The sequence below is a fragment of the Cetorhinus maximus genome, chromosome 15 (genome assembly GCF_964194155.1).
Source record: "Cetorhinus maximus chromosome 15, sCetMax3.hap1.1, whole genome shotgun sequence".
Taxonomy (NCBI): domain Eukaryota; kingdom Metazoa; phylum Chordata; class Chondrichthyes; order Lamniformes; family Cetorhinidae; genus Cetorhinus; species Cetorhinus maximus.
Window position 1 is genome coordinate 71849397 of NC_135893.1, and position 12191 is coordinate 71861587.

Below are 12191 nucleotides of genomic sequence, written 5' to 3' on the forward strand. Positions count from 1 at the left end.
CCTCAAAGCCTGTCCACCATTTACAAGGTACAAGTCAGGGGTGTGTTGGAATACTCTCCAATTGCCTGGATGAGTGCAGCTCCAACAACACTCAAGAAGGTGGACACAATCCAAGACAAAACAGTCCATATGATTGGCACCCCATCCACTATCTTCAACATCCACACCCTCCACCACTGAGGTAGAGTGGCAGCAGTGTGTACCATCTACAATAGGGTCATTCAACAGCACCTTCAAAACCCATAACCTCTACCACCTAGAAGGACAAGGGCAGCTGATGTATGGGAACACAACCAGCTGCAAGTTCCCCTCCAAGCCGCTCACCATCCTGACTTGGAAATATATCGCCATACCTTTACTGTCACTGGGTCAAAATCCTGGAACTCCCTCCCTAACAGGACTGTGGGTGTACCTACACCACATGGACTGCAGCAGTTCAAGAAGGTGGCTCACCACCACCTTCTCAAAGGCAATAAATGCTGGCCTAGCCGGCGATGCCCACAATCCATGAAACGAAAAAAAATTGACTTAAATCCATTCATGGCAGATGGAGAATTTTTTTTAATAAGATGGAAATGAAATTTTTTAAAAACTGGTATCCGCAAAGTAAAAGTGACTATTATTGGAATTTTGTAAAAATTCAATTGGTTTGTTCATGTCCTTTAGGGAAGGAAACCTAGCATCCTTACCCGGTTCCACACCAATGCCTAACTGCCCTTTGAAGCAGCTGAGCAAGACACTCAGCTCTGCTGCTTATTTGTGCACACACTCTTCCTCTTGTTCAAAGCTCTGTTTAACTACCACAGTGATTTGTGGCATGTTTTATTGAATTGTTCATTTCATTCTGTATGCCATAGATGGGGAAAAAGATTATGACTGTTTGCATCAATGGAGCACTTTCCTTTTCCTCAGTTTTTGTTATTCTGTCCTTGATTAATTTTGTTCAGTGCCACATTGTTCGTTTGTGGAGTTTGATTTTTTGAGACAAATACTTAGACCCCTGAGAGTAATATTTTTGACCCAACAAATGTTTATTCATTAAAGTGCCCAATTAACGTAAGTAAGACTACAGATTTGAATAGCGTTTATGCGATTGGAATTATGGCTACAGGGAATTCTGCATCACCATCTACAGGGTTTAACAGCCAATCGTTATTTACCACCTAATGTGACTTGTACTGGCCAGACAGCTGCTGCGTTATTTTGTTCATTCATGGGAAGTGAGCGTCACTGGCGAGGCCCAGCATTTATTGTGTCCCAAATTGCTCCTGAGAAGATGCTAGTGAGCTGCCACTTTGAACCACTGCAGGCCATCTGGTGTAGGTACACCCACAGTGCTGTTAGGAAGGGAATTCCAAGATTTTTACCCATTGGCCGAGAAGAAATGGCGATCTAGTTCCACGTCAGAGTGGTGTGTGGCTTGGAGGGGAATTTGCAGGTGGTGGTGTTCCCGTGCACCTGCTCTCCTCTCCTTCCCGGTGGTAGAGCTTGTGGGTTTAGAAGATGCTATCAAACGACCCTCTGCATATTGCTGCAGTGCATCTTGTAGATGGTACACACATTGCTGCCACTGTGCTGGTGGCCAAAGGAGTGAATGTTTAAGGTGGTGGATGGGGTGCCAATCAAGCAGGCTGCTTTGTCCTGGATGATGTTGAGCTTGAATGTTGTCCAGGTTTTGCTGCAAGAAGGCATGGGCTGCTTTATTAGCTGTGGAAAAGTGAATAGAACTGAACATTGTGCAACATCCCCACCTCTGACCTTGTGATGGAAAGAAGGTCATTGATGAAACAGCTGAAGATGGTTGGGTCTAGGATACTACCCTGCAACCATGTCCTAGGGCTGTGATGATTGGCCTCTAACAACCACAGCTTATCTTGCCTGTCTGGTTTGTTTTATTTAAATATTGCACAGGTTTATCATTTATCTGTCATCTTTATGTTGCTGTTTCTCTTTTTCCACCCTGCACCCTTCTTTTGGGTCTCTTTCTTTTCATACTGGGGTATAGAAAGCAGCTGCCAATGACAGCACCTGCAGATTCTCCCTGTTTTTGTTGTATTTCCACTCACGTCCTCTTTCCTCTCCTGATCATCATCTTTACTAAACCTACCCTCATCTCTTACTATTCCTGTTTTCATCCACCTTCCCTTTCCATAACCTTCCTGTTGTCTCTCCATTTCCATTTCCACCCTGTGCTCCCTCTTGTCTTTCCCCCTAAAATTGCTGCCCCATTGCCTGATCACTTCGACTTTTTCCAACCCTCCTCGACCCACCATTGCCCCGACCCTTCTTTTCAATCCCACCACCTTCCTGCTCTCCTCCCTAGTGAATCAACAAAGCCCACAGATTGAATGTTACTTTTAAGATCTTCGAAAGTGAAACTAAGCCTAGAAAAGGCACAAACCAGCATCACTTGAGACTGGAAAAGTAAGTGATGGTAAGTGGAGAAACCGTTGCAAATGTTTGAGTTTCTTTGTGAAGGATTCGAGGTCTTACACTCGCATTGTGACACAGGAAACAAGAGTGATAATCTGGACAAACATTTCCAAATACAAGACTTGATTTTTTTTTTTTTGCATATCCATCCATAGGTTGAATATAGAATCCTCATGAGGAAAATTTCTGGAAGTAAAGTACAGCCATCATGAAATAAATTGATTCTTTTGGTTAAGATCTGCCATGGTGGTGTTCATTGAGCCAGATGACATGAGAATAATGGATGTACTGATGTGTTTTGCTTGCTACATTTTTGCACAATGGTGCAGGCTGAAGGAAGACTTGCCATAGTCATAGCAGTGGGGGGGGGATGAAACTGTTGTTGTTTGAGGCAGATATCAATTTGTGTATGTATGTAAGACTATGGTGTATCAGACACATACTGGATGGAAAACATCATCTGTGGTGCTGCCCACACTGGGTTAAAGAAGATGCAGATCTGGAATGGCCAGGATCTTGTATCATGTAGCACACAGCTGATCTGTGGTGGTGTTCGTGGAGAAAAGTAAAAACAGAGTTCTTTTCCTGGGTGTTAGCCACGGCTCGGTGGGAGCACTCTTGCCTCTGAGTCGCAAAGTTCTGGGTTCAAGTCCCACTCCTGGGCATTAGCACAAAAATCAAGGCGGATGCTGTAGTGCAGTACTGAAGGAGTGCTGCACCATCTTTCAGTTGAGACTATAAACCGAGGTCCTATTAACCTGTTTGGGTGGATGCAAAAGATCCAATGGCTCTATTTTGAAGAAGAGCAGGGAAGTTATCCCTGGTGTCCTGGTCAATATTATATACCCCTCATTCAGTAAAAAAATAACATGGTTTTGATAGGGTAGATACAAAGAGAATGTTTCCCCTTGTGAGAAAGAGCATTACTAGAGGCCATCATAGTCACCAAGAACTCCAATAGGGAATTCAGAAGAAACTTCATCATCCAAAGAGTGGTAAGAGTGTGGAACACATTACCACAGGGAGTGATTGAAGTGAGTAGTAAAAATGCATTGAAGAGGAAGCTGGGCAAGCAGATGAGGGAGAAGGGAATAGAGGGTTATGATGGTAGATTTAAATGAGAAAAGATGGGAGTAGACTCGAGTGGAGCATAAATACTGGCATGGACTGGTTGGGCTGAATGGCCTCTTTGTGCCATATATCCTATGTAAAACAGATTATCACGTTGTTTGTGGGAACTTGGGTGCAAATTAGTTGCTGCATTTCTTACATTACAACAGTAACTGCACTTCAAAAATACTGCATTGGCTGTAAAGCGATGTTTGGTGATCATGAAAAGTACTATATAAATGCAAATCTTTTTCCTGCAACTGCGCCTTGTTCCATTTCTCTAGTTTTGTCATTGGCTTCCTCACTGTTCTTTTCTCCTGTCACTATGTAAGTTTCTTTCTCTTGTACCTTTCTGAATCCATCACTGTGGCTCTCACACATATCCCTATCCCTCTTTGTATTCAGTTTCTATACCTGTCACTTTAATTTTGAAGTCTAGCTTACACAGCAAGATGGCACATGTGCCAAGGTGGCATTGAGGACTGAGATTTAGCAGGGAGAGGCTGCCAGGGAGCTGAAGGGATAAATTTATTGTAAGGGAGAAAATAAGACGTAGGGCCTTAAGAAAACATGGAGGTGATGTGGCCTGTGGTAGGTGTGTTGAAGTCATTGGGCATGGAACTAATTCCCATTAGGGAATTGGGAGTACAAAATGGGATTGTGACACTAGGAGGAAGGTGGTGGCTGAACTACTTGACAGGTAGGAGTGTAGTGGGGCTAGATTGTGTCAGCAAGAGAATCTGAGAGAAACTGGGGAAGAGGTTCTGAGGTTTAAGCACGTGTCAGAGGCTTTAAGGGTGGGTTCATTGGAAGGCTTCAACCATGTACACTTGGGTTATGGGAGTAATTAGTGGAGATTGGGTATACTACATTTGGTGGGAGAATCTGGAAAGACTGCACTTTGGTTTGGCAACATCAAGGAAGAAAGGTTCTGTGGTTTGAGAGGCCTGGGCATCTAGAATTTGTTACTTGGTTAAGGAGGGAAGCAGGAGGAGGCTAAGGTGGTAGGACACAAGTCGCCAACAACAGATGTGGTTTAACAATTTTCCCAGCCCTTTCTCTGACCTCTCCTAGTAGTAGTGATTGATGTTGCGTGGAGTTCCACAAGAAACAGTTGGCTTTCTCCTCAGTTTTTCCTTCACATATCAATCATCACCTCTCTCTTCCTCTTACCATTTGTTCTGTATCCTTGGCATCCCTTTCCTCCTCCTTCCAAATCACACTCAGTTACTCTGCATGTGAGAAGAACTATATGAATATATTTGTTGGTGCACGTCATCAAAATAGCTGCTCTTCATCCTTTATTGGCAGAGGTATAGAATATAAAAGTAAAAGGATATAATGTTGGAATTGTATAAAACACTGGTGAGGCCACAACTGGAGTATTTTGTGCAGTTCTGGTCACCACAGGAAGGGCATAATAGCTCTGGAGAGAGTGCAGAGGAGGTTTACAAGAATGTTGCCAGGGTTAGGAAAGTGTAGCTACGAGGAGAGATTGGATAGGTTGGGGTTATTTTCCTTAGAACAAAGAAGGCTGAGAGGTGACTTGATTGAGGTGTACAAAATTATGAGGGGAATAGAGTGGACAGGGTAAAATTGTTTCCCTTGGTGGAGAATTCTAGAACCAGGGAACATAGATTCAAGATAAGTGGCAGAAGGTGTAGGAGGGACGTGAAGAAGAACTTTTTTACGCAGAGGGTAGTGGGTGTCTGGAATTCGCTGCCCAAGTTGGTGGTAGAGGCAGAAACTCTAAACTCTTTTAAAAAGTACCTGGATCTGCACCTTAAGTGCTGTAAGCTGCAGGGCTATGGGCCGCGTGCAGGAAGGTGGGATTAGAAAGGGCACCTGGGTGTCCTCGGGCTGGCATGGACAAGATGGGCCGAATGGCCTCCTTCTGTGCTGTAACTTTTCTATGGATCTAAGACAGTGAAACTTGGCTGGCTCCTATTTGGCTACGGCAAAGTCAAACGTGCTCACTCAAGGTCCACATGTACACTTTCCAGCAGGGTGACTGTATTGATCAGGAGAACAAACCAGTTCTCTTCTTTCAATAGAATATTGCTGGGTGAGTTCACACATTGCCTTAATAGCAATAAATGCTGACCTTGCCAGTGACGCTCACATGTCCTGAACGTTTTTTTTAGAAAAGTGATTGTTTTTGGAAGCCGAGACATTGCATGGTGAGCTTCCTCCTTGTTTTACTAACTTCTCCTGAAGACTTTGACTCATGCTGAGGTACAATTCTGGGGTATGCCAACAAAGTCCCTTGGTGACTAAGGGGTTAGTCTTCATGCTTGTTGCCAGAAGGTGATTATTTGACTGGGGACACAGTCCAGCTGATCTCTGTCTTCAAACTCAAGGGGCAGCTACTTACTGAGGTTCAAAATGACACAGGTGATAGGAGCTGGGAATGTAAACCTGAGGCACGACAGTCAAGGGCGCAGAATTACAGCGTGATAAGTTTATGTAGGCAGATTTCATTCTAAAGGCGGATATAGGAATTTAAAATAGGGAAAATTTGACAGGAAATGTGGAGATACAAGAATTTTTTTAATATAGATATAATTCCTTCTTGTCAACTTAGTACTGATGGAGTGACCTGCCCGAATTGGCAACTAGACCCATTCCAAGTAGACAGAAATTAAAGTTGAAGTTTTAATAAAGCAGTAAAATATGCATATGTTTCTATTATTGCACAAATAATTTATCTTTGAACCTTCTTGGGTGGGATGGACTTGATGAGAAGTGCAGATGTACTTTGAAAGCTGGTACTTTACAAGGTTGTAGAACACATTTGTCTGATTTGCATTTCATTGTCGTTTTATTCCTCCCTCAGACTAGAACAGCCATACTTGTCAGCAAGTGCGCAGTTCTTCCAAGCACTGGGCCACTGCTCATCACTGGAACGATTCTGCATTGTCTCTCGGCACGGAACTTTCCAGCACGATGCAGTGATATCATTCATGACCAAGTGCCCGGATGTTGTCATGTGTCACATGTTCACAGGAGAAACTCTAGTGGCGTGCAAGAACCTTCAGCAAGCACTGATTCAGGGGTAAGTGGGGGGGCGGGGGGGGGGGGGGGGGGGAGGGGAAATAGCTTGCATCTGCAAGCAGCAAGTCAAAGCTGCAATAGGTAAAAGGAGCCAACGCATGAGGTTTCTAATGCCTTATGCGGAAGTACATCAGAGGGCTAATGGGTCTGACAAATGCTAAAGTTCATCAGATAACCAGCAGGTTGCCTCTTATCCCATCAATACATTTACATTGGTTAAAGTGTTATTTAAAGGAATTAACATTTCATAATTAATACCATTTTTAAACACTTAAGAACAAAGGACTTAGGAGCAGGAGTAAGCCATTCGCCCCTTCAAACCTGCTCTGCCATTCGATAAAGATCATGGCTGATCCAATTGTGGCCTCGACTTCACTTTCCTGTCTGCCCTTCATAACCCTTGATTCCTTGTCTATCAAAAGTCTATCTAACTCAGCCTTGAATAAATTCAATGACCCAACCTCCACTGCTTCCTGGGGAAGAGAATTCCAGAGACTAATGACCATCTGAGAGAAAAAATTTCTCCTCATCTTTGTCTTAAATGGGAGACCCCTTATTTTTCACCTGTACTCCCTAGTTCTAGTCTCCCCCATAAGAGGAAACATCCTCCCAGTATCCACCCTATCCAATCCCCTCAGGATCTTGTATGTTTCAATAATATTACCTCTCACTCTTCTAAACTGTAATGGGCATATGTCCAACCTGATCAACCTTTCTTCATAAGATAAGCCCTTTATCCCAGAATGAGCTGTGAGCCTTCTCGGAACTGTTTCTAATGCAATTATATCCTTTTGCAAATAAGGAGATGAAAACTGTACCTAGAACTCCAAATGCAGCCTCACCAAGGCCCTGTATAGCTGCAGCAAAACTTCCCTACTTTTATATTCCATTCCCCTTGTGGTAAATGACAGCATTCCATTTGCCTTCCTAATTACTTGCTGTACCTGCATACTAACGTTTTGTGTATTATACCACAAGGTGCCTAGTTCCTGCTCAGGTTGTCACCTTGGCTGTATTTATGATGCTAGGTGCTGGAATACAAAAATATAGTTAGCCCCCCCAAGTTTCTGATGGTTCAGAGTGTGGGTGATACAGGACCTGGTGTGGCACTTTGATAACACAACTGGAAGGTTTAACTGAGCTCAGCTTGGATGGTTGTAGAGGGGCCTACAATTGGCCTCAAGTGTTACTATGTAAAGGGGGGGGAGTAATAATGTCACAAGTCAGGAGTGTGATGGAATACTTTCCACTTGCCTGGATGAGTGCAGTTTCAACACCACCACCCAGGACACAGTAGCCCACTTGATTGGCACCCCGTCCACCACCTTCAACATCCACTTCCTCTATCACCGACGTACAGTGGCAGCGATGTATACCATCTACAAGTTGCACTGCAGCAACTCACCAAGGCTCCTTAGACAGCACCTTTCAAACTTGCAATTCTACTACCTAGAAGGACAAGGGCAGCAGATGCATGGGAACGCCATGACCTGCAAGTTCCACACCATCCTGACTTGGAATTATATTGCTATTCCTTCACTGTCGCTGGGTCAAAGTCTTGGAACTCCCTCCCTAACAGCACTGTGGGGTATAATACCTATACCACATGGACTGCAGCGGTTCAAGAATGCGGCTCACCATTGCCTTGAGGACAATTTGGATTGGGCAATAAATGCTGACCTAGCCAACTACCCCCACACCCTGTGAAAGCATAAAAACAAACAGCTGGCACTCCCATTTTCTGATTACTATCCAGTGATTCTTGTTGAAAGTATGTATGTTTGGATGCCCATCAATGATTGTGATACCACCCTGCTTCCTATCCCAAGTCATCTTGGTTATGTAACTTATTAACATTGCCTTGACTTTAACGCATGAAGGTACCAGAAGGCTACCAGGGCTAGAGCACCATATTTCAGCACCAATAATTGCTTTCTAGAAGAAGGAAAAAATTGGAGGTTGGCATGGAGAAAAAATAGTTTGAGGTCTGAAGTACTTAGTATTTCTTTTTGAGGGTTAATGGGGGTTGTTAATACTGCTGTCCCCTGGTGCACGGATCTTGCAGTCAGCAGAAACTCTGCGTTTCACTACAGCAAACTATTTTGAAATGTTGAGTCTTGTGCAGATAACAATAGGAAAATATTGTACATTTTATAAGCACTGGGCAGCTGCATTAAAACATTTTGAAGTTTTGTCATAATATCCTCCCTCCACCCTAGATATAGGACAGCTCTACAGATGCTGTCTCTTTCTGCTCCCCTGCATATCGGAGCAAGAGTAATTTTGCTTGTTAGAATAGCAAGGCTTGAAACATCACTTTAAATCAATTTGAGCATTTTGAGATTTCTTTACTCTTTCAGTAGGGGGTGATATTGTAAGAGGTATCAGACTAGTTGTTTTCTACCTTTCATACATGCGCATTATGAAGCCTATTCTGTAACCTAAACACTATAATGGAATTGAATGGGACTAAAGTATTCTAAGTGTTTTACTGCTAGTATTGTGATATGTTAAACATCATCTCTAAATGGTGTTTCAGCAGAATGGTTGCAAATAGTTCAGTATTTTTTTTTATCTTACTCTTACTCTTGCACTGCATCACTCGAGCACGTTTGGTGTGAATAAAAGAGCAGCAGTGGTGCAGAGTTATTAGTGGATTGTTTGATTTATACGGTCGATGTGAACTCATAAATGATTCATGTGTACATTATCCTTTTCATAATGGATAGAGGTACTTAATCCCTCTGGATTTCCAGAAAATGTTATCTGTAATCTACGTTCTCGTGTGTGATGTATGTGTGTTTGAAGGTAGCTGCACTTTGGAAGGAGAAAATGGGAGGGAAGAAGGAAAGAACAGCTTTAAATTAAGGAGTGTTGAAGTGTAAAAGGCTGGGGTAAAAAATACAATCGGAAGGGGAGATACAAGGAAAAACTAATAGCAAGGAAAAGAGACGCTGAGAATATGCAATGCCTAGTAGCATAGTGAATTGCACTCTTTTGCTCACTCCCCAATTTAAGATGTTGCCCAAAGGGCTTGAGTTGAATGGATTTTTTTTTCCCTTATGAACCCGAGCTTCTATAATGCATGCTTTGAGTTCCTTGTAGATTGCTTACAACACCGGTCCATTTACAGGGCATACTTTGGATTTTAAGTATGTGGCCACTGCTGAATCAATTGCTGATTCTGTTATGGTCACCTCTCTGAAAATGTGGCCTGACGTATGCACCAATTTATTTTCCCAGTGTCACCATGCTGTAGGTTATTGTGTGGGAGGTTTTGTCTTCTCTCACTTTCACCACCCCATGCTTATTTATGCTATATTTTCACTGGTGTGAAGTTAATCATATGAGGCCAAGTGATATTAATAAAGGACGTAGAATAAAAAGGGTGAGCCCTTGCTAGCTTCTTTGAAGCCCATAGCATTCACGGTTCACACTTTCTGCTGTGATGAAATCAGTTACAGATCACACCAAGTAGTATGGAATGGCTTTTTGACAGCTAGTTGTTAGATGTTGTGCTCTGCAGTCTGCTGTTTATGGATTCCTTCGTGCCGGGGCAAAATGGATCCTCATCCAGCTTCTAAGGATAATAGCATCTTGGAAAAGATGGCACATATTTTTAAGGAAAACAGCATTAACCTTTATTTTGAGTTCTATCGATCATATTGGCTCATGGTGAATGTCTAGATGAATCCTTCCACTGTGATAATCCCTCTGCCAACCTCTGTGATTTTAATCTCTAGTAACTTTAGGATGCACAGTTTATTTCCAGTAATTTGCAGATGATGTGGTGGGAATATACAGAGGAACTATTTAGACAGGTTTGCCACATTTACCAGTGCATTCATAGGTGGGTTACCAGTGCATTCATAGGTGGGTTATCAGTCATGGTGGATCTGGCAAATCGTTTCAACATGACTGACTTGGTGCTATAAGCAAGGTTTCTACTTGAAAGCCGCTGACGATCCATTTGAATGAAAATATGAAGTGTTAATGTAGAAAATTTAGTCAGCTTGGTAGGAATTAAAAATGAATATTGGTAGTTTTTCCAGTGGCAGAAGGACATGACCCTATCCAAAAATTATGAATCGGATGCAGTAACTCTCCCTTCAGGCTTGAGATGGATACTAATAGTTTGCATTAATTGCCAATTTTTTAAACCTGTTTCTTCCAAATCAGCAGTCACAATTTAATTCAATCTATACTGTGCTGTATCTTCTGTTGTCTTCCCACTATCCCCACTCATGCTTTTTCTCAAAGTATTTATTGCATTGCTTTTGTCTGTGAGGATCCAGGCCACAGATGACTCTGGTTCACCAACAGGAGCCATGTTTGTAGTAGCCTATGTCAGCTGTGGCTCAGTGGGTAACGTTCTCACCTCTGGGTCAATATTACAGAGAAAACTACACAATATTACATAAAAACCCAATGCAGTACTGAAGGAGTGCTGCACTGTCTTGAGTTGCCATTTTTCTTGCAACGTTATACGAAAGCTCCATTTGGTCCCTCAGGTGGATGTAAAATATCCTATTGCATTATTTGGTGATGAACAGGGGAGTTTTCTCTGATGTCCTGGACAGTGTTTGTCCTCAACCAAAACCCAAAAACAAATTAACTGGATTTTATCACCTGATGTGCACAAGTTGCTACTGTTACCCACATTACAACAGTGACTACACTTCAATAGTGCTTCATTAACTGCAAAGTGCTTTCTGATATCCTGAGCATGGGAAAGACACTATGGAAATGCAAGTCTTTTTCTTTTAGATTTAAAAGAATGCTGCCTGTCCACAAATTGAACCGTGTATTGTTGAGCAGGCACTCCACCTAGTGGCTCAGCTAAAATTAACCAAAATTAAGGTCGTAAAAGCAGTTTGGAGGATTTCTCTAACAGAGTGTCACAGAGTCATAGACCTGTTAAGCTATTGATTTATTTGCTATTGGCTGTTTCTGTGTTTTAGTTAAGTAGAACACAAATGCAGTACTGCCTAAATCCCCACCACCCCCACCTCCTTTTTCTATTATTTCTCCCTCTCTTTCCCAATGGCTAGTACTCCTTGTTGGGGGATCGTTCTAGTTGCCATTTGACTTCTGTTGACATCTGTAAGCTGAGACTATGAAAGCACCAACTGGCCAGGAATGAGCCAGGCTCAATTTTGACATCGACTTGAATATCTTGAGGTCATTCCGGCCTGTAATACTTAAGGGCAAGGAGGGGAGAAATGAGTGAAAGAACAATTGAAGAAACCTCCAGCTTAATGGTGTTTACTACTTGTTACAAAGTAGAAATCTTCATTGTTAATATTTTCTTTGATAGCTCTGCTCATTGTATTCAACCTTTTATTTTCCATTCATTCTAGTATTTGGTTTTTATATTTGTGTTTATTTCAGATATAGATATGCTTCCTATTTTGAAAGCACCCTTGACTGTTCATTGGGTAGAGGGGTAGTCCCAAAATAAAATCAGAGAATGCTGTAAATACTCCGCAGCTCAGGCAGCATCTGCGGACAGAGAAATAGAGTTGACATTTCGGGTCAGTGACCTCTTGTCAGAACCGATATCTGCAGTGTTTTGATTTTGCAGCGATACTGTG

The 12191-nt window shown here is 42.5% G+C and overlaps 1 protein-coding gene across 3 annotated transcripts in view; it reads left to right on the forward strand.

The window, feature by feature from the left end:
* Nucleotides 1-12191, forward strand: part of fbxl18 (F-box and leucine-rich repeat protein 18) — a 37535-nt gene that overhangs the window by 11049 nt on the left and 14295 nt on the right. For all 3 annotated transcript variants that reach the window (XM_078558619.1, XM_078558620.1, XM_078558621.1), the window contains one exon: nt 6380-6598. In XM_078558619.1, coding sequence (XP_078414745.1) covers nt 6380-6598 — 219 coding nt within the window. The remainder of the gene's footprint in view (nt 1-6379; nt 6599-12191) is intronic.